Source organism: Ursus maritimus, unplaced genomic scaffold, assembly GCF_017311325.1.
Source record: "Ursus maritimus isolate PB19 unplaced genomic scaffold, ASM1731132v1 scaffold_2, whole genome shotgun sequence".
Taxonomy (NCBI): domain Eukaryota; kingdom Metazoa; phylum Chordata; class Mammalia; order Carnivora; family Ursidae; genus Ursus; species Ursus maritimus.
In genome coordinates this window covers 5,210,318-5,234,383 of record NW_024424452.1, presented here as the reverse complement: position 1 = coordinate 5,234,383, position 24,066 = coordinate 5,210,318, and the positions used below count along the sequence as shown (strand labels likewise).

The 24,066-nt window shown below is 44.9% G+C and overlaps 1 protein-coding gene across 4 annotated transcripts in view; it reads right to left on the bottom strand.

Moving 5' to 3' along the window:
• Nucleotides 1–24,066, bottom strand: part of LOC103669974 (radial spoke head 10 homolog B-like) — a 53,761-nt gene that overhangs the window by 22,954 nt on the left and 6,741 nt on the right. Inside the window, exons 1-13 of one of the 4 annotated variants that reach the window (XM_008698344.2) lie at nucleotides 21,390–21,841; nucleotides 20,583–20,685; nucleotides 20,089–20,157; nucleotides 18,558–18,731; nucleotides 16,841–16,926; nucleotides 15,601–15,721; nucleotides 9,529–9,705; nucleotides 8,520–8,679; nucleotides 7,872–7,993; nucleotides 4,271–4,460; nucleotides 2,426–2,540; nucleotides 1,349–1,428; nucleotides 1,099–1,247 (exon numbers count right to left, since the gene is read on the bottom strand). In XM_008698344.2, coding sequence (XP_008696566.1) covers nucleotides 1,099–1,247; nucleotides 1,349–1,428; nucleotides 2,426–2,540; nucleotides 4,271–4,460; nucleotides 7,872–7,993; nucleotides 8,520–8,679; nucleotides 9,529–9,705; nucleotides 15,601–15,721; nucleotides 16,841–16,926; nucleotides 18,558–18,731; nucleotides 20,089–20,154 — 1,440 coding nt within the window. In that variant the 5' untranslated portion in view covers nucleotides 20,155–20,157; nucleotides 20,583–20,685; nucleotides 21,390–21,841. Of the gene's footprint in view, nucleotides 1–1,098; nucleotides 1,248–1,348; nucleotides 1,429–2,425; nucleotides 2,541–4,270; nucleotides 4,461–7,871; nucleotides 7,994–8,519; nucleotides 8,680–9,528; nucleotides 9,706–15,600; nucleotides 15,722–16,840; nucleotides 16,927–18,557; nucleotides 18,732–20,088; nucleotides 20,158–20,582; nucleotides 20,686–21,389; nucleotides 21,842–22,960; nucleotides 23,037–24,066 lie in introns of those variants that run through there. The other 3 variants (XM_008698339.2, XM_008698340.2, XM_008698341.2) reach the window with 3 other exon arrangements.

The following is a 24,066-nucleotide window of genomic DNA, read 5'->3' as shown; positions in this document are numbered from 1 at the left end:
CTGGTCCATCTCAACATCACTAAACGGAAACATTCCTGAGGCGAAGCAACGGAAGTACACAGAACCACCTGTGGCTTTGTCAGGGGAAGAAACCTGGAATCCGAACAAGCCTCTAACTGCACCGCAGTAGTGGGGATACAGGGAAAAGAAGAACATGGTAACGAGCTCTGGGAGGATGCTGCCAGCCCGAACCAGAAGTCTGGCCCATCTAGACAGACGGATGACCTCGTCTCTTCAATAAGGAGCCATGAAGAAGGAGGAAAGTGAACAAATAAACAGCTGTACAATACTCCTCCCCCAAAACTCACACACTTCTAACAAGCTCTTTTCCTGCAGTAGACACTAGGTGACCGTCTGTTTTCTGTACACATACGATACTGTTAGACTTTTTAAAAGCACTCTATTCCCTATTAGTATTCGACTCTTCTCACTTTATCTATCTTCCCATAGATAAACAAAAACTGCCAATAGTGAGTAAAGAATATTGTATGAATTAGATGTCCTCGCTATTTTATAAACTAGTAACTTCTTTAAATTACTTTTTTGATGAACAATCATTTTTTTAAATGATATTCACTTCCCTCACCATCCCATCTTCTCTTACATGGCAAGGTCCACGTTAACAAAGGCACTGCGGCTACCCATGCCCCTCCCCTCACTCGGAAGGACAAGGAGCCAGTTGCTCCCTCCGCCTCAGGTCTGTCACAGATCCTGGAATTACTCGCTTCTGTCCAAAGAGGCTCAGCAAACATTCAACAGCTATGAAAATCCACCCCAGATCTTCACCTCATTATTTGTGTATCATTGCTACAATACCTTGCCTTTCTTTAATGAAAACCAAATGCTGGGGCATCTGGGTGGCTCAGTCAGTTAAGCATCTGACTCTTGATTTTGGCTCAGGTCGTGATCTCAGGGTCATGAGATTGAGCCCTGAGTCGGGCTCCATGCTGAGTATGGAGACTGGTTGAGATTCTTCCTCTCCCTCTCCCTCTGCCCCTCCCCCCACTCATGCACAGTTGCTCTCTCTCTCTCAAAAAAAAAAAAAAAAACACCAAAACTCTAATTAATATAAAAGCAGTCTCAATCATGAGTGGTTACTTTCAACATCCAGAGGAAGTGTCGCATCTTCATGGAAGGCTCGTGGGGAGGAGCTGCGTGTGGTCTGCAGTAAACTGTATAAATCTCCCAGCACTTGTCGACGTAATTCATGGAATAGAGCGTCCGCTGCTGCCCACTGAATAAACTGCCTAAAGACATAAGGGAAAGATACACAGTCAAAAAATGATCACAAAGCTACATTTTGAAAAAAAGATGATCATAAATATAATGCTGTTGGGTTTGTGTTTACCTTTTACACGGCAGGCATTTGGGTGAATGTTCTCAGTCATCAGTCTGGTAAAACACAGAAAGAGCGATGGGCTTCTGTTTCTGCCAAGACACATCTAGTCACCCCTCTGTCTGGGAGGTAGAACCTAATTCCCTCTCCCTGAGTGTGGAGTGGACTTAGTAGTTTGCTTCAAACCATGAGAGCACAGAAGGGGAGAAACAGTGTGTTTACGGTGGAGAATCCTGGGCACCGCCACCACTTTAACCGAGCGATTGGGGTCAGCATCACCAGCAAGAAGACAGTCCGGTGTCACGTTCCCCTGATGGGATGTGATGCCAAGGGCAGTCCGCCTCCGTGGTATTCCCCAAAACCCAAGCCTTGGGGCAATGATGAAAACACACCAGCAGGCCAAAATCAAGGGACCTTTTGCAAAATAAGTGACCAATGGTCTTCCAAAGTGTCAAGGTCATAAAAGACGAAGTCCGAGAAACCATCACAGGTTGTAGGGACTAAGGAGGTAGGACGATCAAATGCAAAGAACATGGAACAGAAAAGGAACATCAATGGGAAAACTTGAGAAACCCTAATAAAGTCTGTGATTTCATTCACAGTAGTATACCAACGTTCATTTCTCCACTTTGGTAAGTGCACCGGTTGCGTAAGATGTTACTGCTAAGGGAAGCTGAGTGACGAGTGTATAGGAACTCACTGTACTAACATGGCAACACTTCTGTAAAACTAACTGTATTTCAAAATTGAAAGTTTTTTCTTTAAAAAAGGTATAGTATCAATTTTTCTCTGAGGAAGACGGGAAATTCTGCCCTAAGGAAGGGTTGGTGTTGACCATTTCTGACTAAAACGCTGAGAACACCATTGAGTATGGAAACATGACTCGCATTTGAAGGGTCTTCTGAATTTTAATCTGGTATCTCATGGTTTTGTGGTTAATATTTGTGAAACGCTTTTGTTTCTGGTCCTTCCTTTCAGAAGTATGTAAAGTGATAGTGCACGTTGAAGGAAAGCAGCAAAGTTAGCCTTGTGACTACCGCAGCGATGAACTCGGCCTCACCCTCTCAGCGCTCCGGAAGTAGTACTTACTGGTATTCTCTGTGGTGGATGTGGTAAGCCAACTGCAGGAGATAATTCAGAAATGTTCTCAAAAGTATTGTTGTAAACGGAGAATGAATTTCTTCAACTGGAATGTCGCTATTGGCTAAAATAAAGAAAATTGGAAAGGATGCCTAGTATTTTTTTAATTGAGGTATAATTGTCATATAACATTGTATTCAAGTGTGTGACACGATTCACTATATGTTCAAAATGACCGCCACAACAGGTCTCGCTGACATTGTTCACCTTCACAGTTACAAAAATTTCTTTTATTCCTGTGATGAGGACTTTTAAGATTTACCCTTAGTAACATTCACATAAAATACCGTATTTTCAACATACCAAGATTTCAATCTTTTTTACAATTTTAAAATTTAAATTCAATTAATTAACGTATAATGTATCATTAGTTTCAGATCAAGATCTCATTCTTGCCTAATATTTTCTAAAGCCTTCTATTTTATTTGCTCCTGGTATACAATTCAAAGAACTAAGTATCATGGAATATCTTTTGTTTTTTTCTAGTGAATATTGTGAACAGCGTATAACATCCACCTAAAACTTAAGTACCGCTCGAAAGATCTCGATCGGGTCACTTTTCAAGAAACTTACAAGATACCTTGTGCCAGTGTTTTTCAAGGTGGTCTGAGCCACATTTGACTGATGATTCTAATTCTAAATGGTTTCTAAGTCTAAGTGTCAAACACTTGAATTTCAGGTAAATAGGTACTAGTTCTAATATTTCGTGTTTCAAGTAGATACTTTGAGGTTTTCAAGGCCTGCTTCCCGGAATTCAGCTGAAAGGAGTGAAACCTTCAAAGCTGTTGTTTATTGCATAAACTTTCTCATTTGAAATCATGCCCACGCCCAAGACAACCTCAAGTGATTTATCCACTACGCCGAGCCCTCCCTGATCTTCTCTGCTTCTTCTTTTTTTTTTTTAAAGATTTTTTTATTTATTTATGTGACAGAGAGATAGCCAGCGAGAGAGGGAACACAGCAGAGGAGTGGGAGAGGAAGAAGCAGACTCCCAGTGGAGGGGCCCGATGTGGGACTCGATCCCGGAACGCCGGGATCACGCCCTGAGTCGAAGGCAGATGCTTAACGACTCGCTACCCAGGCGCCCCTGATCTTCTCTGCTTCTGATCTCACAGTCTCAGTGGGTTCGGTAGATCGAGGACAGGCGGACTTCTCTGTCAAGAGCTAGCAGTACATATTTCAGACTCTGTAGGCCACACAGTCTCTGCCACAACCCCTCAGTTCTAGTGTCATCGGGCACAAACAGCCACAGACAGTGCATGAGAAAACGGGCATGGCTGTGCTCCAATAAAACTTTATTTATAAGGACAGACAGGGGGCTGGATTCGGCCCTGCTGTAGCCGGTCTTCTACTGCTGCTATTATTTCACAGGATTGTCTCAAGTACATTTTAAGCACCTTGAGAAGTTGACCATGTGTTGATTTCTGGAATGCCGCTCCCAGCATTTGCCTTCCTCACTCCCTCCCCATTTCTTGACTGCTTTCATGGTGACATGATGTTATACTACTCTTTAAACCAAAGGATGTTGGGGCACCTGGGTGGCTCAATTGGTTAGGCATCTGACTTCAGCTCAGGTCATGATCTCGGGGTCCTGGGATCAAGCCCTGCATTGGGCATGAGGGAGTCTGCTTCTCCTTCTCCTGTGCAACCCACCCCCCACTTGTGCTCTCTCTCAAATAAATAAATTAATTAAATAAAATAAATAAATAAATAAAATAAATAAATAAATAAATAAATAAATAAATGTTTTAAAAAATAATAAACCAAAAGACGCGAAGGACCGGGAATACTCACTACTTAAAATCCTGTCCATATCAGCAAGAGTTATGTTATGGTGATGAAATTTGCAGTCTTTCAGAAACCTCCAGAAGTGAAGCTTCGTCATCAGAAAGGTGTTATCCAGAGAGCGATCACATCCTAGGCTGCTATAAAAGCTATAGATTCTTCTCAATTCTGTAATATTTCTTAAGACAGCATATTCTACCTACGAAGAGAAAACCATGCATATCTTTATCTTGCCTAATAAGAACAAAAGTAAAAGAAACAACACCTGTTTTGTAAATTGAGATAACACATGTGACATAATAGCATTTACCTCTTACCCCCGTATGAGCTCAACAAATGTCATATTCTTCCCACTCAACCCCAGGTCAATGAAATGCAATTTCTGAATAACATTTAAAAATTTGCTGTTACTAAAAAAAAAAAAAATGGTGCTATCAGTACAATGAAAGTGCTTTTGTACTGCTATGTGATAGCATCCTATTTGAATGGGCAACAATAAAATTCTCTTGTATCTTTCATGAAGACAGACACGCAAATCCCCAACAAAATAGGAGTATATGAAATCTAGCAATACATAAGACAATACGTCAACACCAAGCGGGGCTTATCCTGGGAATTCAAGGTTGGTTCAACCAGCCTCGGATGCTTGTTTGTTTAGTAGGCTCTGCGTCCAGTGTGGAGCCCAATGTGGGGCTTGGACTCACAACCGTGAGATCAAGACCAGAGCTGAGATCGAGAGTCAGACACTTAGCTGACTGCGACGCCCCAGGCTTGGTTGATTTAAGACAGACAGCTCACATCAGGCTTCCTGCTGAANGTCTGATGTAGACAATACTCAGGCTCATGACTAATCTCCCTCTCTGTCCCCAGTCACCTTCTATAATTCTCCCCAACCCTCACTGCCCTGATGCCACCTCGACTTCCCCATACTTGCAGCCCTGCAGCATATGCAGTGTCCTGTTCTCCAAAACCACTTACCCCGTGCCTCACCCTTCCAAATGAAATATTCAGGAAATGTGAGCAACAGTGTTTGGGGTCCCCATGGAGATGGAAAAGTCCCCCCGGGCCATTGCATCAGGCATCTGTCCCTCTCAGCATTAACGCCTTTCTAAAATTCAATTCGATTGGATAAACATGTATAATCGGCCCTATCTAAAGCCTTGTTCTAGAGAAGAATGCAGAATTTTCTTCATGAAGCTTAAAACCTGGTAGACACCCTAAGGAAGGACCACTGGTAGAGCAGAGCCGTGGAGGAGGGAGAGGTGGGTTCCAAGGAAGAAGGTTCCTGGAGGACACTGTACTTGAACTGAGCCTCGAAGCACAGAACAAATGAGCCCCTCATGGACAGCAGGCCCCCCAGTGGAGGCTGGCGTGGGGGGAGCAGAGAGGTTGAGATGCTNCAGGAATGCCAGGAGCCTGGATAAAGGCTGTCCCCACGCTCCACCCCAGCTCCCTCCTGGGCAAAGCAGGACAACCACAGTTCCAGCCCTGTAGGCTGTTGGGAGGATCTAGCAAAATAAAGGCGTTTGGAAACACACCCAGAGCAAAGTGCTTTCTGCACATGTGCCCACCGTTATTATCACGGGAGCGCACGGTGAGGAGGGGGACTGCTGGGGCCGGGCGGCGAGGCAGGCTGGTGTCAGAGCCCAGGAGGTCCCGACTACGCACAGCTACCATCTGCATGGGACAGGACGGAGCCAGACGGCCAACAGAGCTTGTCCAGAGCCCCTCAGGACTCTTCCAACATCTGGAGGTCGTGAAGGGCCATGAAGGTGGAGGTTCCATCGCAGATGGAGGACATTAGAGAGATGGGACCGCCACGTGCCACGTGGGGTCCTGCGTGGGGTCCTGGGACAGAAAAAGGGGTATTGCAAGGAAAAGTGAAATTCAAATAAAGTCCACGGCTTCGTTTCAGAGTGGCAGCGAGGCCTGGGTCTTGGCTTTGGTCTCTGTCCCGTGGCGATGGGAGATGCTAGCGTGCGGAGGAGCCCGTGACAGGGATGCAGACCCCGGGCCCGAGCAGCTGTCCTGGGAGTCTGATGGACTCTCTAAAGGTTAGGCAAAAAATAGAAGTTTCTCCAACGAGATTGTAATATTGTCCATATTATGAAATACCACGTAGCCATTAAACATGTTTAGAGGCGTTTCTGAAATGTCGAGTTACAGAATTTTTTTTTTTACTTTCTAGGTCCTATTTCTATAATGTTTGGATTTTCTGTAAAGAGCCTGTACTACTTTTGCAATTATAAAACAATCATAATTTTTTTTTATTTTTTTATTTAACTTATTATTATTTTAAGATTTTATTTATTTATTTGACAGAGAGAGAGACAGCCAGCGAGAGAGGGAACACAAACAGGGGGAGTGGGAGAGGAAGAAGCAGGCTTCCCATGGAGCAGGGAGCCTGATGTGGGGCTCGATCCCAGGACCCCGGGATCACGCTCTGAGCCGAAGGCAGACGCCCAACAACTGAGCCACCCAGGCGCCCCAAATTCATAGTTTTTTAAAGACCTACCTGTTTTGACATGGAAAGAACTCCAAAGGGGAAAGCGAATGATACGTATGTAAACCAAAGTAAATACTATAAGAATATCCCTCCCTTTTGGATGAATCAAAGCATGTTTATTTATTCACCTAAAAATTATATTGTAGGAGAGTATTTAATGGCACTGAAGAGCTATGATTAAAGACACAAACACAGAGATTAAATGAGAAGAATGCTCCCGTTCTGTTTGCTCAGAACAAAGCTGAAAAGATGGTCACCAGATTTTGTCTGGGTGGAGACGCTCTTCTACTTTTTCTCATCTGCATTTTCTAAATTTTCTACAAGTATTGTGTACTATTTTTGTAACTAGAGAAAGTCATCGAAGTTCTTGTTTTTAACAAGAATCTGGCAGCAGATGAAGTGAGCGATCCCAGGAGCCCGAGTTACACCGTTGGCCAGGAGAAGAAGAGAGGAGGATGGGGGCGGAGAGTCACCACTTTGCAGCCCCACGGAACTGGGGCTGGAGGAGACGGGATAGAGGAAGAGCAAAGGGGCGCGTGCCTCGCAATTTTGAGGTACCAGTTGTTCTCTTGCTGCAAGCCACAACTTCAACAACGCTTTCACGGAAGAATCACACCAAGCCCCAGTCAACGCAAGGGTCATGATACTAACGTGTAATTTGGTGGACGGGGTTTTCCAGATGTTAATCGAATGAAGTCTGGGTACACGTAATTTTCTCTGTCTCTGAGGATTTCTGGATTTGTACTGATTTCTAGGAGTTCGAAGTTCTTTGCAATCCCAGCAGCCCGTGATAACGCGCAACAGAATTAATGTCCTTGCGGTCGGGGTGGCCACAGCCTTGGCCTTCAGACGGAGCTGGGGGTGAGGGTAACTTGAACTTGGCTAATTCACTGAGTCCCTCTGTCTGGGCTTCTGTTGTCTCGCAAAGGATGTTCAGTAGGGTTGGCTTGCAAGTTAAATGGGATGGTACGCAAAGCATCTGGGGGCTTATAAAAGACACTCAACACAGGACAGCTGCCCTCGGCTGTATTTTCCCAAGAACGTGGAGACTCTGTTAATACTTAGCCTAAAATATAAACGTATAACAATACGAAAGGTTTTTACCTGCTTCTTTTCCTCTGCTTGATCTTTCTCAGGATACATACTCAGCAACAAACTGAGATTCAGCTCAATGCTCGACCCTAACACAGAATTACTTTCACTGCCATCCAGCTTTCTGATGATTTCTGGCAAATAAAGGCAAATAGAAGGGATTGTTGTGAAAAGCCATGTTAAAAGTCTTCAATGTTACCATTTCAACCAGTAAATTAACATGCTTTGGGGAAAAGAAAAGAAAATGCTTTTGGAAGTTAACATTTTTTTTTTCAGTGTTACGTGGAAATGATTTTCCACCCAAGTGGGTTACAAGAGTATTCAGAAACCTGGGGCGCCTGGGTGGCTCAGTCGTTAAGTGTCTGCCTTCGGCTCAGGGCGCGATCCCAGCGTTATGGGATCGAGCCCCACGTCAGGCTCCTCTGCTATGAGCCTGCTTCTTCCTCTCCCACTCCCCCTGCCTGTGTTCCCTCTCTCGCTGGATGTCTCTCTGTCAAATAAATAAATAGAATCTTAAAAAAAAAAAAAGAGTATTCAGAAAACCCGCTATGGGTTCCCCTGGAAACTTCAGTTTCTGAAGTATTCTTTGTATTTTGATGAGTAGAGTCCATTGATAATAGAAGTTGATTTGCGTGCAGTGACGGGTGCGCACCCCCTTACCAGCACTGGGGGAGGACCTGGGGTAGCGGCTCTTAAAGGAACACGCTGAAGACAGGTCCAGGTGACTTAAGAACTCAACTTCAAGATTTGGAAACGCCACTATGTGGTCATTGGAAAACGAGCCATCATACACACGCCCATTCTTGAAAGTTAATCGGCCCTGCAGACAGAAAGATTTACAGTTCAGGAAAACCACTGATAATCTACGTCTATACCATTTTCAAGGGTTTGGAGGTTTTTGTTTAAGACATGCACTTAGCTCCCACAGAATCAGGCTCCTAGAGTCTCGAGTCACTGTGTAAATCCTCTTTCTTCTTCCTTCTCCTCGATCTGCTCCACAACCTCTCCCCAGCTACTCCTAGGTCACAGAAGGTGTCTTATTAAACTATGCTAGTGACCAGCCAAGGGCCCATCACCGAATAGGGGATCTTCTGGTATTTGTCCATCAGTCGGTCTGATGGAGAGGTAATTAAATGACCCAGGTCAGCTCAACTAAATTAAAGATATTTGTGGAGAGCTTCTCAGAAAAGAGTTTCTTCTCTCCTACTTAGTGTGGCATGTGGATGTGAAGCCTGGAACCACAGCATCCATCTTGTGGTCACGAGGGAGGGGCAGCATAAGGGTGAAGCTGACATCATGGTAGGAAACATCATGGGTAGATGGAAGGAAACTCCTGACACCACTGAGTTGCTGAATCAAACCAGCCCTGAAACCCACTTATTCTTTATCAGCTGTGGATGATTAAGCTAGATTTTCTGTTACTTGTGACCAAAACCACCCTAACACACACATGTGTGTACATAACATAAACTATATAACTTCTAAATATACAGGATACTGATATGTTGGAAATTATTTTTAAATTCATGTAATCATCTTAACAAAACAGTAAGTTATCCTATGCAAAAATGGATTATGTGTTTTACCAGACAGAGAATGCTTGCCTTTTATGGTATTTCAGTTGCTTTACAAAATATATAAGATGTGCTCTTCACACATCTGCACTCACCATGCCATGTTTTTTATTGGAGACCCATTCTCCCTCATAAATGGCTCCACTGGCATAATAAAACTTTCCATGGCCGTGACGATATCCATTTACAAACTCTCCCACGTATTCATTTCTCAAAGGGTATTGGGAGTTGGGGATTCTCTTGAGAAACCAGGAGTGTGTCCCAAAGCCATTCTGAAAAGAAAGCAAATTTCCATGAGAAATGCTCAAAATAGTTCCTCTTTTTACCTGAATCCATTTAAAATTTGGTCAACAAGGGAGCCTGCGTGGCTCAGTCAGTTAAGCCCCCGTCTCTTGATTTCGGCTCAGGTCATGACCTCAGAGTCCTGAGATGGAGCCCTGCATCAGGCTCCTCGCTCAGCATGGAGTCTGCATGTCCCTCTCTCCCTCCTCCCACTTGCACTCCTCCCCCCAAATAAATAAAAATCTTTTAAAATTAAAATAAAACTCAGTCACTAGATCAGATACAAGGACACATTAGAAAGGACAAAGAGCGTGGGTTTTCGAGTCACACGGCCTTGAGTTCAGCCTCCGTGTGCCATCTGTTTACTAACCAGACTTTTGCCCTAAGGTAAAGGACTGAAGCCCTCTGGGTTTCATCTATAAAACGAAAATAACACCTATCCTGTAGGTTGGATGTAAAGACCAAAGATAGTGTATAAAAAGTGCCTGGCTTGGGGCGCCTGGGTAGCGCAGTCGTTAAAGCATCTGCCTTCGGCTCAGGGCGTGATCCCGGCATTCCGGGGTCGAGTCCCACATCGGGCTCCTCTGCTGGGAGCCTGCTTCTTTCTCTCTCACTCGCCTGCTGTGTTCCCTCTCTCGCTGGCTGTCTCTCTGTCACATAAATAAATAAAATCTTTAAAAAAAAAAAAAAAAAAAAAAAGTGCCTGGCTTGATACTGATAAATTATTACCTTAAATTTTATTTTTAACATACAAATTGATAAAAAAAAAAAATGCCCTCTGCCATCCCACTTTGCAGCGGTAACCACTACTTGAGAGTCTGAGAATCCCTCTGTATTTTCCCCAGGCACATTCGATTGTACGTACAAAATCAATATACTATGTGTACATATAACACATATAAACACACAATTTTTTCAACAGTAGGATGACTCTGTACATATCTTCGGAGAACTGGGTATATGCTGAAAAGAACTGAAAATGGGGAATCCAACAAATATCCGTGCAATCATGTTCACAGCAGCATTATTTGCAATAACCAAAAGGTGGAAGCAACCCAGGTGTCCATCGATGGATGAATGGATAAACAAAGGGATGATATAAGCACACAATGGAATATTATTCAGCCCTGAAAAGGAAGGAAATTCTAACACACACTATAAGATGGATGAACCTTGAAGACATTATGCTAAGTGAAATAAACCAGTTGCAAAAGGACAAATACTGTGTAATTCCACTTTTATAGGAGATACCAAGAGGAGTCAGATTCACAGGGACAGAAAATAGATGGTGGGTTCCAGGGGTGGGGGAAGGGGGAAGAGAGATGGGGAGCGAGTGTCTGATGGCGACAAAGTCTCCGTTTGGGAAGATGAAAAGAGTTCAGGAGACGGATGGTGGGGACGGCTGCACAACAGTGTGAATGTACTTAAGGTCTCTGATTAAGGTCTATGATTAAGATGGTACATTTTTTTGTTATGTGTATTTTACCATAATTAAAAATTAAAAAGAAAAAAGACAGCTGGAGTGGCTATATTCACATCAGAAAAAGACTTCAGAGGAACGGAAATTATCAGAGCTAAAGAAGGACATGACAAGATGATAAAAAAGGGTCAATTCACCAAGAGGACGTAACAATCCTAAACATGTATGCGCATAACAACAGAAGTTAAAAATACATGAAGCAAAAATTGATAGATCTGAAAGAAGAGATAGATGATTCTACAATCATACTGGGACATTTCACCACTCTTCTCTCAGAAATGAGTAGAAAAACAGAAAATGAGTAATGCGATATAGAAGACCGGAACAACACTATCAACCGACTTCATCTAGTTGGCATCCACAGAATACTCCATTCAGAAAAAGCAGAAATACATGTAACATTCACCAAGACAGACCAGATTCTGGGCCACAAACTAAACCATAAGGTATTTAAAAGAAATGTAGTCATACAAAGTATGTTCTCTAACCGCAGTAGAATTAAACCAAAAATCAACAACAGAAAGATATCTGGAAAAGTCTCCAACTATTTGGAAAGTAAACAACATATGTCAAAATAATTTACAGGTTACAGAAGAAGTCATAGGGATATTAGAGAATATTTTGAACTGAACAAAAATTACAATATATCAGAATTAGTGGGGTGCAGAGAAAGCAGTCCTGAGAGGAAAAATTTTAGTATTAAATGCTTATATTAGAAAAGAAGAAATGCCTCAAATCAATAAAGCTTCCATTGTACAACTCAAGGAAAAGAAGAGCACATTAAACCCAAAGCATACAGAAGGAAGGTAATAACAAAGAGCAGGTATCAAATCAAAAACTGAAAAACCTCAAGAGAAAATAAATAACACTAAGACTGGCTCTTAGAGAACTTTCATGACATGGATACACCTTCAGCAAGGCTGAAGACAAGAGAGAAAACACAAGTCACTGGTACTGGGAGGAAGAGGGAGCATCACTATGGATCCCATATAATATATATTAAAAGAATCACGAGGGGCGCCTGGGTGGCACAGCGGTTAAACGCCTGCCTTCGGCTCAGGGCGTGATCCCGGCGTTATGGGATCGAGCCCCACATCAGGCTCCTCTGCTATGAGCCTGCTTCTTCCTCTCCCACTCCCCCTGCTTGTGTTCCCTCTCTCGCTGGCTGTCTCTATCTCTGTCAAATAAATAAATAAAATCTTTAAAAAAAAAAAAAAAAGAATCACGAGAGAATTTTTGTAAAGAAGATATTTTTTTAAAAGATTTTATTTATTTATTTGTCAGAGAGAGAGAGCACGCACAAGCAGGGGGAGCGGCAGATAGAAGGAGAAGCAGCCTCCCCGCTGAGCAGGGAACCCTACTTGGGACTAGATCCAGGACCCTGGGATCATGACCCAAGCTGAAGGCAGATGCCCAACCTACCGAGCCACCCAGACATCCCCATAAGAGACTATTATGAACCACCTTGTACCAATAAACTTCTATGAAATGGACAAGTTCCTTCAATAATACAAACTTCCAAAACTTATTCAAGAACAAACAGATGGGTGGCTTAGTCAGTTAAGCGTCCGACTCTTGATTTGGGCTCAGATCATGATCTCAGGGTCGAGACACTGAGCCCCGTGTTGGGCTCTGTGCTGAGTGTGGAGCCTGCTTAGGATTCTCTCTCTCCCTGTGCCAACTCCCCGTGCCCCACTTACACACCACTCCCTCTCTCTTAAAACACACACATACACACACACACACACACACACACACACACACAAAAAACCTCATTCACCACAATCAAGTGGAATTTATTTCTGGGTTGTAAGCATGGATCAATATTTGCAAATCAATTGATGTGAGACATCATATCAATAGGACAAAGGTTAAGAACCACATGATCATTTCGACAGATGCAGGAAAAGCGTTTAACGAAGTACAACATCCATTCATGATAAACACCTTGACAAAGTAGGTTTAGAGGGAACATAACTCAACATAATAAAGCCCATATATGAAAAACCCACAGCTAAAATCATCCTTAATGATAAAAAAAAAACAAACTGAGAGCTTTTCCTCTATGGTCAGGAGTAAGCCAGGGATGTCCACTCTCACCACTGTCATTCAACATAGTACTAGGAGTGCTAGCCATAGCAATCACACAACAAAAAGAAATAAAAGTCATCCAAATCAGTAAGGAAGAAGTAAAACTTTCACTATTTGTATATGACATGATACTTCACATAGAAAACCTGAAAGACGCCACCAAAAAACTGTGAGAACTGATACATGAATTCAGTAAAGTCACAAGACACAACACCAATCTGCAGGAATCTGCTGCATTTCTATACACCAATAATGAAGCAGCAGAAAGAGGAATTCAGAAAACAAACCCATTTACAACTGCACCAAAAATAATAAGATACCTAGGAATAAACCCAGCCAAAGAGGTGGAAGACCTGTGCTCTGAAAACTATAGAACATTTCTGAAAAAAACTGAAGAGGACACAAAGAAATGGAAAGACATTCCATGCTCATGGATTGGAAGAACATTATTAAAATGTCTATAGTATCTACACATTTAAAGCAATCTCTATCAAAGTACCAACAGCATTTTTCACAGAGCTAGAAGAAACTATCCTAAAATTTGTATGGAACCACAAAAGACCCCAAATAGCCAAAGCAATCTTGAAAAGGCAAAGCGAAGCTGGAGGCATCACACTTCTAGACTTCGAGTTATAATACAAAGTTGTAGTGATCCAAACAGTATGGTACCAACACAAAAATAAATACGATGAATGGAACAGAAAATCCAGAAATAAACCCATAATTATACAATCAGCTGATCTTCGACAAAGCAGGAAAGAAGATCCAATGGGAAAAAGTCTCTTCAACAAATGGTGCTGGGAAAAGGGGACAGCGACATGCAAAAGAACGAAATTGGATCTCTTAACACCAACACAAAAATAAATCCAAAATGATTAAAGACCTAAATATGAGATCTGAAACCATAACAATCCGACAAGAGAACACAGGCACTAACCTCTTTGACAGCAGCCATAGCAACTTCTTACTAGCTTTGTCTCTTGAGGCAAAGGAAACAAAAGCAAAAATAAACTAGTGGGACTTCATCAAAATAAAAAGCTTCTGCGCAGTGAAGAAAATAATCAAAACTAAAAAGCAGCCTATGGAATGCAAGGAGAAATGTGCAAATCACGTATCTGGTAAGGGGTTAGTGTCCAAAATACACAAAGAACTTGCCAAACTCCACACCGAAAAAACAAACAATCCAGATAAAAAATGTGCAGGAGACATGAACACTTTTCCAAAGAAGACCTACAGATGGCCAACAGACATGTGAAAAGATGCTTATCACCCGTCATCAGGAGAATGCAAATCCAAACCACAGTGAGGCACCACCTCACACCAGTCACAACGGCTAAAATCAACAACACGAGAAACAGCAGGTGTTGGCGAGGATGTGGGGGAAAAAGGAACCCTCGTGCACTGTTGGTGGGAATGCAAATCGGTGCAGCCGTTCTGGAAGACAGGATGGAGGTTCCTCAGAAAGTTAAAATTAGAGCTACCCTACAATCCAGCATTCACACTACTAGATATTTACCTAAAGAATACAGAAACACTAATCCATGGGGATACACGCACCCAATGGCAGCATTACTTACAATAACCAGATTATGGAGAGAGTCCAAATGTCTACAAACTGATCAATAAATAAAGAAGATGTGGCAATTATATACAACGGAATATTATTCAGCCATAAAGAATGAAATCTTGCCCTTGGCAATGACATGGATGGAGCTAGAGAGCATAATGCTGAGTGAAGTAAGTCGGAGAAAGGCAAATATCATGATTTCACTCCTACGTGGAATTTGAGAAACAAACAAGCAAAGAGGGAAAAAATGAGAGAGAAAGAGAGACTCCAAGCAAGAAACAGAATCTTAACTACAGAGAACAAATTGCTGGTTACCAGAGGGACGTGGGTGGGGGGATGGGGGAAACAGGTGATGGGGATTAAGAAGATATTATTAGATTATGCAGATATTATTAGAAAATCCTAGCTGTATAAACTATATAAACTTGACCATATAAAGCCTTTCTTTTCTGTGTGGGAAATACACAGCTTCTAAGGTGTAGACAACAGACTTGGTCCGCACACGAGCAGTGGGAATTACGATTTGCCCATGCCAGGACCTCACCTGTGCGTAAGACCTTTAGAGAAAGGTGAGGAAACGGTACTTAAAAAAGGATGGTCTGGACCAAGAAATCATACTTTGGGATTCTGAAGTTAGCAAAGCTTCGGTTTAGTTACCGGATGGTACACAGAGCGACCCAGGTGCTGAGTGGGGAACAGCAGGGTCCCCACCTGGACGTGTTCGGGTCACGCGAGCTGGCGCCGTACCTGGATGCCCATCTCCCACTGGCCCGTGTACTCCTCGTTCGCCGTCAGCCACCTCATCTTGCCCTCCCCATGGCGCATGTTGTTTTCCCACTGACCTTCATAGATGTTTCCAGATTTGTAACTGGGACCAAAAAAAAAAAAAAAAAAGGAAAACAATCAGTTATTTTATATACCATACTTATCTTTAAGAAGACGTTCTTTTGAACTTCTTCTCTTAACACCTTTGAAGAACTCCAACCCTTATGTCCATACAGTCTTCTTAAATCCAGTGGATAGGCATGGGGTCAGTGGAAATCATCACCTTAGGATAAACCACTTTATTAAATCCTCGGACCATTTAATAAGGCGAGAAAGTGGATAAGTGCAGGGATTGTAAATCTTTTAAAACTAACTCCCTATGGGATTATGATTAGTTGACATTTCGCCCCCAATTATTCCAACCCTTAAGATGTCTGACTCTATCAACTCGATCTAAAAGCAAGCAAATGGGGGCGCCTGGGTGGCTCCGTTGGTTAAGTGTCTGCTTTCGGCTCAGGTCATGATCCCAGGGTCCTGGGATCGAGCCCTGCACTGGGCTCCCTGCTCAGTGGGGAGCATGCTTCTCCCTCTCCCTCTGCTGCTCCCCCTGCTTGTGCCCTCTCAGTCAAATAAATAATGTCTTTATTAAAAAAATAAAGTAAATAAAATAAAATCAAGCAAATGTGTCAAGAGTCTTCCAAAAACATACAGTAATAGGTTTCCATGATGAATAGAGAACAAAGACAGTTTCTACCTGTGATAAAATGAAACTGTACTATTAAACCTCATTTAAAATAATGTTTCTCTAAATTTGCCATAGAATTTTTTCATCATTATGGAGATTATATTCGGGTGAATTTAAATATTCCACCCTGCTTATATAGAAAATGTGTTCCCCGGAATTTCTACACCTTTTTTAAGATTTTATTTATTTGAGAGAGAGAGAGAGAGAGCAAGCGCATGTGTGAGCAGCGGAAGAGGAGAGGCAGAGGGAGAGAGAGAATCTTAAGCAGACTCCACGCCCAGTGTGGAGCCCGACGTGGAGTCTGATCCCACGACCCCAAGACCATGACCTGAGCTGAAATCAAGAGCTGGACACTCAGCTGACTGTGTCACCCAGGCGCCCCTCTGCACCTTATCTTTAAGTCTCCTAAGTGAAAATTATTTGGGCCCCCCCCACACTTTTCACCCACACCCCACTTGTGGCAGCAGCGATACCTACCATCGGACCCCCCAGCCGTTTCTGATGTTGTACACCCAGTCCCCTTCGTACCAGGAGGTACCCTCTTGGTTGTAATAAATAGAGCCCTAAAACAAATAATATCGTTTAAAAAAAATCGAGCCTCATAAAACAAATGTTTATTACAGGTAAAGATTTAAAAAATATATGCATTTAGGGAGTCTAAACCGCACAGAAGTCAATGTCGTACTTGGGCAAGACCCCTCATCCGTTGTAGGTTTCTGTCTTGGAATCAAGCAGCTGGTAAGGTAGCCCCCACGTGAGAACGAGCTGTTCACACATCAATGCCTCCCTCACAACGAAGGGTTCGCATTAAGGCACGAATGGCTACAGCCATTACATTCGTCTATTCGTTATATTCGGTAACTTCGAGTCAAGTAAGTACCTAAACAATTCTGCTCTGTTGTTACCTAAAGTGAGCATTAGCACCTTCTCTACAATCAAAGATCTGTCCCCCCCCCCTTTTTTTTGAGAGAGAGCGAGCGCACGCGCACTTGCAGGAACAGGGGGAGTGCGGGGGAGCGGGAGAGGGAGAGAATCCCAAGCAGGTTCCACACCCAGCGGGAGCCCGATGCCAGGCTCAATCCCACGACCCGGAGGGGATGGGAGGGGAAGAGAATACAACAGACAGAACAGTCTAGATCTGAGCAGAGTGACGATTATAATGGTAGAGGGTTTCTTTTCTTACAACAGTTTCCAAAAACAGGGCTACGGTATTCGATCATCCGATACAAAAAGCAAGACAACAGTGCCAGGAGCGGCAACCTCGCTTAGAAGTGAATGCAGTGTGGGGCACTGGAGGGCTCAGTCGGTTAAGCATCTGCCTTCGGCTCAGGTCACGATCCCAGGGTCCTGGGATCGAGCCCCGCATCGGGCTCCCTGCTGAGCAGGGGAGTCTGCTTCTCCCCCCTTCCTCTGCTTATGCTCCCTTTCTCACTCTCTGTCAAATACATTTTTAAAAAATTAAAAAAAACAGAAGCAGTGAATGGAACGTGCATCACCGGCAAGAGGGCACACTGGTGCAGCTGCAGTGGGAAACAGTCTGGAGGGTCCTCAGAACGTTAAACGGCCCGTTCCCACGTTCCACTCCTAGGTTTATTCGCCGGAGAACTGAGAGCAAGTACTCAGAGAAGCCCTTACACGCATTTTCATAGCAGCGCCTTTCACAGAAGCCCAAAGACGAAGAGAGCCCCACTGTCCGTTGATGGACGAACGGGTACACAAAATGTGGTCCATCCATACACTGGACTATTATTATTCAGCCACGAAAAGGAATTAAGTGCCTACAACATTGAGGAATCCCAAAGACATGAGGCTGAGTGGAAGAAGCCAGACACGGAAGGTCACATACTCTAGGGTTCCTTTCCTATGAGACGTCCAGGATCGGTAAACCCGTAGAGACAGAAAGCAGACTGGGGGCCGCCAGGGGGTCGGGGCGGGGAATATCTGCAGAGCGGGTACAGGTTTAATTTTGGAGTGCTGATGAAAATGCTCTGGGACCAGAGAGGTGGAGCTCTCACAACGCTGGGAGTGCCCTAAATGCCACCCGCCGCTGATTCCAAAATGGTCCATTTCGTGTGATGTGAATTTCCTATCAATCAACAGAAAGTGAAAATACTTTCACCCCAGCCCCCACCTCCCACCCTCTGTGTTTGTTCATCCTATCAACGGACGGGAGTCACGGGGCTGCCTCACCCACCTTCCCGTGTCTCTTGCCGTGACACCAGTGGCCGATGTAGGACACGGGGTGCGTGCCGCATTTGAACATACCAAATCCTTGCCTCACGCCGTGGATCACTTCTCCTTCATAGGTGCTGCCATCCGGCCACGTGTACACGCCGTGGTCCATGGGGATGTTCTTCACAAACTCCCCCTAGGGCAAAACGGCCCAGAGAGTGAGAGAGAGAAAGCAGGGGAGAGACCCCTAATTCTGTGGGCGGTTTCTGATGCCTCCTTGACTACTGGATACTATTCCTGTCTCTCCTCCGTGGAAGCAGTGGAGTATTCCCCCGCACCCCCAGTTTCCACTCTCCTCCTTCCTTCTCTACACACCCCCTCCTCTCTCACCTCCCCTCCCCTGGGCAGAAGCCCCAGCAGAATAAAACAGCCAGAAGCTGGGTGTAGACAAGGGTCCAAGAGGCAAACAGGTGGCCTCGGGCGTGTGAGCGTCTAGTGTTCTCTCCAGGGGACTCTGGTGATTAGCCCAGCTTGGTGATCAACTGATGGAAACGCTTCTTGCCGCCTTGCCAGCCCTGTGGCTGCCTCCCGGAGAATCCGCGCTGCTCGGGGCCAGGCTGGTCGGGAATGTGAGCTCGCCAGAGGCAGGCAGCCAGTGGGAAGAAGGGGACAGGGCGACCTGGCCTGAGAGCCAGCCGGATCCCACAAGGCCGGCTGACTTCTCTGAAGGTACTTTTGTGACAGTTCCAATCCTTCCCATAAAGCCTCCCATCTAGGCTGGTGTGGTAGGGTCTGTGCCTACAAGAAGGACTCTCGCCTGAGAGCTGCCAGAAATAAACCTAGGCCCGCAGGCTAGAGACAGGGTGTTGGGGGGAAAAGAGTTTCCCTGGAAAGGGTGGCCCCAAACCACCAGAACCTCAGGCTCCCCTGTGTCTCTGAGCTCGTCTCCCACTGTGCAGCCCCAGTGAGCAGCCCAACTGGCCCAAGCCTGCCTCAGTTTCCCTCACTTGGCTGCTACTTGAATATGTGCATTGCAGGCACGTGTTTTAAATATCTGCATTACCCCTTACAAATGACGTCAGGAGCAGCTCTGCAATCGCAACGTCTAGAATAGCCTAGCAAAATCCATCTAAAAATGCACATTCCCTTTAAACCAGCAAGACGGGTTAAGGGGGACCCACAACAGAGGAATAGAAGCAGCCAGTAAACATAGCTGGAGCTGGAGGGATGCCTATGGTTTGATCTCCCCAAAGATAAAGGCACAGAAGAGAACGTATAATGAACTATTTGTGTTTGTGAAGAGTAAGAGAGGCCAAATACAAATACACACGGAGAACACAGAGACCTCCAGAACGTACAGATGAAATGGGTAACGATCGCTAGAGGAGCCCGTGCGGTCATGAGTCACTTTTCACCTACAGTCTCTGGTTCTCTGGACTTTTTTAACCCATGAGCTGAACCACTTTTATGAACGTAGTAGGTTTCATTGCGGGAAGCGGACCATTAAGTTTCATTAATTACACCTTAAAACTGTAACACATTACGTGCTTTACCTCGTATTTCACTCCATCGGCCCAAACGTAAGTCCCTTGTCCATGCATGAGTCCTTCTGAAAACATACCCTTCAAAACAGAACAACAAACCCTTAGAACCAGTCCTTCATTCTACATGCCACCTGCCACCATGATTTTAGGTCTTAGGATGAGCCTTCTCCCCCCTGTCACCTGCACGAATACGCTCATCCAAATTCCCCAAAACGTACACCAAGCGGCCCTATGCAACGGTTAAACATGAGTTATAAATTTGGTCTGTGTCTTCCTGTCCTAATTAAGCAGCGAAAAAGGCCACAGTTCAAAAGAATTCACACGCTTTTGGTTTTGCATGTCACAGTGCAAGGATTTTTAAAACTTATTTAAACTAGGTAGACCTGGTGAAAACCAGGATGTGGATATTAGCAGCTACTCCATTTGTAAGTTTCATGCTTGTCCGTGTTCCCTGCTGGGATTTGTCGGGGTGGGTGTGTCCGCGTGTACGGACATATTCTTACATGTACACGATCTATGGCTGTCAGTATTTTCCGCTTCTATTTAGTGTCTGTTAACATATAGGAAGTAGTCACCAACAGCTTAGCACACCTGGATGTCTAAATGCTGCCAGAGAAAAGAAGGGTAAGAAGACGTCCAGTTCTTCCTCGGAATCAATCACCTGGTTAGAAGCGGGCTGTGTGCAGGGGAGGACACATCCCGTGTAAACAACACCCGACCCCGGCAGTTCTCAGCCTCTACCATGCCTGGGAGTCGCCTGCGGATTGTGAAAACACAGGCTGCTGCCCCCCCACCCCTGAGACTCTGATTCATCAGCAGGTCTGGGCTGGGGCCCGAGAATGTGCATTTTGAAAAAATTCCCAGGTAATGCTGCTGGTCCCCCGGACCACGCTTCTCTGGGGAACCTCGGCCCCAGCTCACCAGCAAGATGACACGTTAGGTTATGAGCCCGGGTTCGCGACAGTCAGGCTGGGACGGAGGAAAGCGTGGGGCAGCCAATGGTTCTCCAACTGTGGGCTGGCTCTTGTGTGTGACTGTGGGATCCGTCAGGGTCACAACAACCAGTGTTTTAACAAACTAGAAAGGATCTCACTGCCTCTGCATGGTAAAGGCAAAGGTTTCATGAAGTGTGTGGTTTCATGTCTATCTTGACGGGATTGTGATGTAAACACATGGCAAACCCGGGGCCTCAGGACGTGGGGCCTGGGGCTACGGAGTCATTCTGCTGGGTCCACCTCTCTCACAGCTTAAAGATCCAAGGGATGATTATTTTTAATCAAAAGAGTCTGAGGAAACTACGGAAAGCTTACACAGCAAGTAGCAGGCCGTGGGTGGGGAGGAGAGCCTCTAGAAATGGAGGGTGTTTGCCCCCACGGGAGGCCAGCGGGCCAGGCTTGAGCTGCGGGCGACTAAGCCAAGCACCTCTGGGCTAGTCGGAGCTGACGCCGCATCCTCAGCAGCCTGGGAGGGCCTGAGCCCGGTGATCAAGAACCGGGGATCGTGTTGAAGTGCTCACCCCCCAGGGCTGCCAGAAGGTTCTGATTCTGAAAGAAGATTCTGATTAGATGAACGCCGCTGCTTATTCCGAAACTGGCGACGGCCGACGGGACAGTCGCCTCAGTGAGTGTTTTCAGCCATAATAATGGCCTTTCTAGGAGCTTTTATGACACAGGAATAAGACTGTGTCATATGTTTGGCAGGGGAAAAAAAATCAGGGTATGGAAACCCATGCTCTAGGACCCCGACCGCAACAACTTGTTCTTAGGACAAGCGCATGTTTCTTCGGTAATCTGAATGATTGACTGCGTCATTATTAACGACGGCAAAAACGTGAGACCGCCTCAAACTATCTAATAATTATGGTACAGTACTGAGTAGTAAGTCAGAACGCTATGCAATATATATAGAACATATTATATTTCAGTTATATAATTAGATAAATATCTATATAGTATATAAACAATGTATAATATAAATAAAATATTATAATATAAATAAAGTCTATTTTATATTTATAGAGGAAGAAATGGGGGTCAGTGCTTAAATGGGGACAGAGTTTCAGTCTGGGAACGTGAAAAGTTCCAGAGATGGAGGGTGGGGAGGGCTCTACCATGATGGGAATGCAGGTAATGCTGCTGAACTACCCACTTAAAATGGTTACAACGGTAAATTTAATGTGCGTTTCACCATGAAATATTTAAGTCACGAAAACCATGCAGCAATACGGCAACGTGTTCATAAGTGAAAAAAGACTCAAGACGTGATCTGCAAAGGCCATAGGCCCACGTGAACGCGGATACTTCCTTCCTTCCATTCACGGAGTAAGAGGGACACGCAGCACACCCAAAATACTTACCAGGAAAGGATCCATACTGGGATATTACTCTCACTTACTTGACTCGCCTTGATGTTGTTTGTACAATAAATAAGAATCAGGAAAAGAAAACAACCTAAAATGACAACTTGAGGGGCGCCTGGGGGCTCAGTCGGTGAAGCGTCTGCCTTCGGCTCAGGTCATGATCCCAGGGTCCTGGGATCGAGCCCCGCGTCGGGCTCCCTGCTCAGCGGGGAGCCTGCTTCTCTCTTTGCCTGCCGCTCCCCCTACTTGTGCTCTCTCCCTCTCTCTCTCTCTGACAAATAAATAAAATCTTTAAAAACAAATAAATAAAATCTTTAAAAACAAATAAACTCTTTTAAAAAATGACAACTTCAGTTGTATGGAGCCATGCTTTACCTTAGAACAGGTACTCGAAATAAATCAGCATTAAGTACTTCCGATTTCTTTTGGAGAATCCACGGACTTTTCTGAAGACACAAATCTGAAACTCTCACAGAACATTCTAAGCTTCCTCCCTGCCCGCTCCCGAAATGTGTCACTCACGTGGTAGGTGCAGCCTCCTTGAAAGACCGCAAAGCCTTCTCCCTCATAGAGTCCACGGACTTTTTCCCCTTCGTAGCTACAAAGAAATAAAGCTCAAGGCAATGCGTGGCATCAGCAAACCAAGTGACAGTGGGTGAAATCATAATTAACATCAGTGAAGAAGTACAGTGAAGCTATCTCACGTTTATTCACTCAACAAACGTCCCCCGAAGTGCCACTGTGCCCCTTTCTAAGCACTGGCCTGGTGCCGTGAACAAGACTGGAAAGTTCCTGCCCTCGGGGGAGCTCATACGTCATGGAGGAGACACAGACAACACACAGGAAACACACAAACAAGGTAATTCCCGGTCATGTTCAATTTTTGGGAAAGACGTGATCAGGGAACGCGGCTGAGAATAAGTAGGCTGCTACATACAGGCAGTCAGGGCAGAGGCCTCTCGGAGGACATGGGAGCTGTACTGAGACCCGCAGGTCATGAAACAAACAGCCCTGTGAAGAATCCTGGGAAGAGAGAACAGCAAGTACAAAGGCCCTGAGGCAGGAAAGAGCCCGACAGCTCAAGTTCGGCCAACAGAAAGGAGGGTGGCCCAGCTGGGGCACAGGACGGAGGGAGGAAGAGAAGAGGAGACAGAGGCTCAGGGGCTACAGTAAAATCCAGACCTCCAAGAGGGGAGTTGGCCAAGGTCAGATTTATGTCGTGCAGAGAGCACTCTGGCTGGATGCTGTGTGAAGAGGTTGTGCGGGGAGCTAACAACCAGGAGGAAACAGCGAAAGGCAGTGGACATGGAAGGTGACAGTTTATTCTGCACAGTTTCTGTCCGGAATGATGAAAAAGTTCTGGAAATTGATAGCAGTGATGGTGGCACAACAGGGTGTGTGTACTTAATGCCACTGGATTGTGCACTTACAGTGGTTAAAAGAGGAAATTTTCTGTGTACATTTTTTAAGCAGGTTCCACACCCAGGATGGAGCCCAGCACAGAGCCCAGTGCAGGGCTTAAACTCACGACCCTGAGATCAAGACCTGAGCTGAGATCAAGAGTCGGACACTTAACCCACTGAGTCACCTGGGTGCTCCCTATGTTATGTGTATTTTACTATGATAAT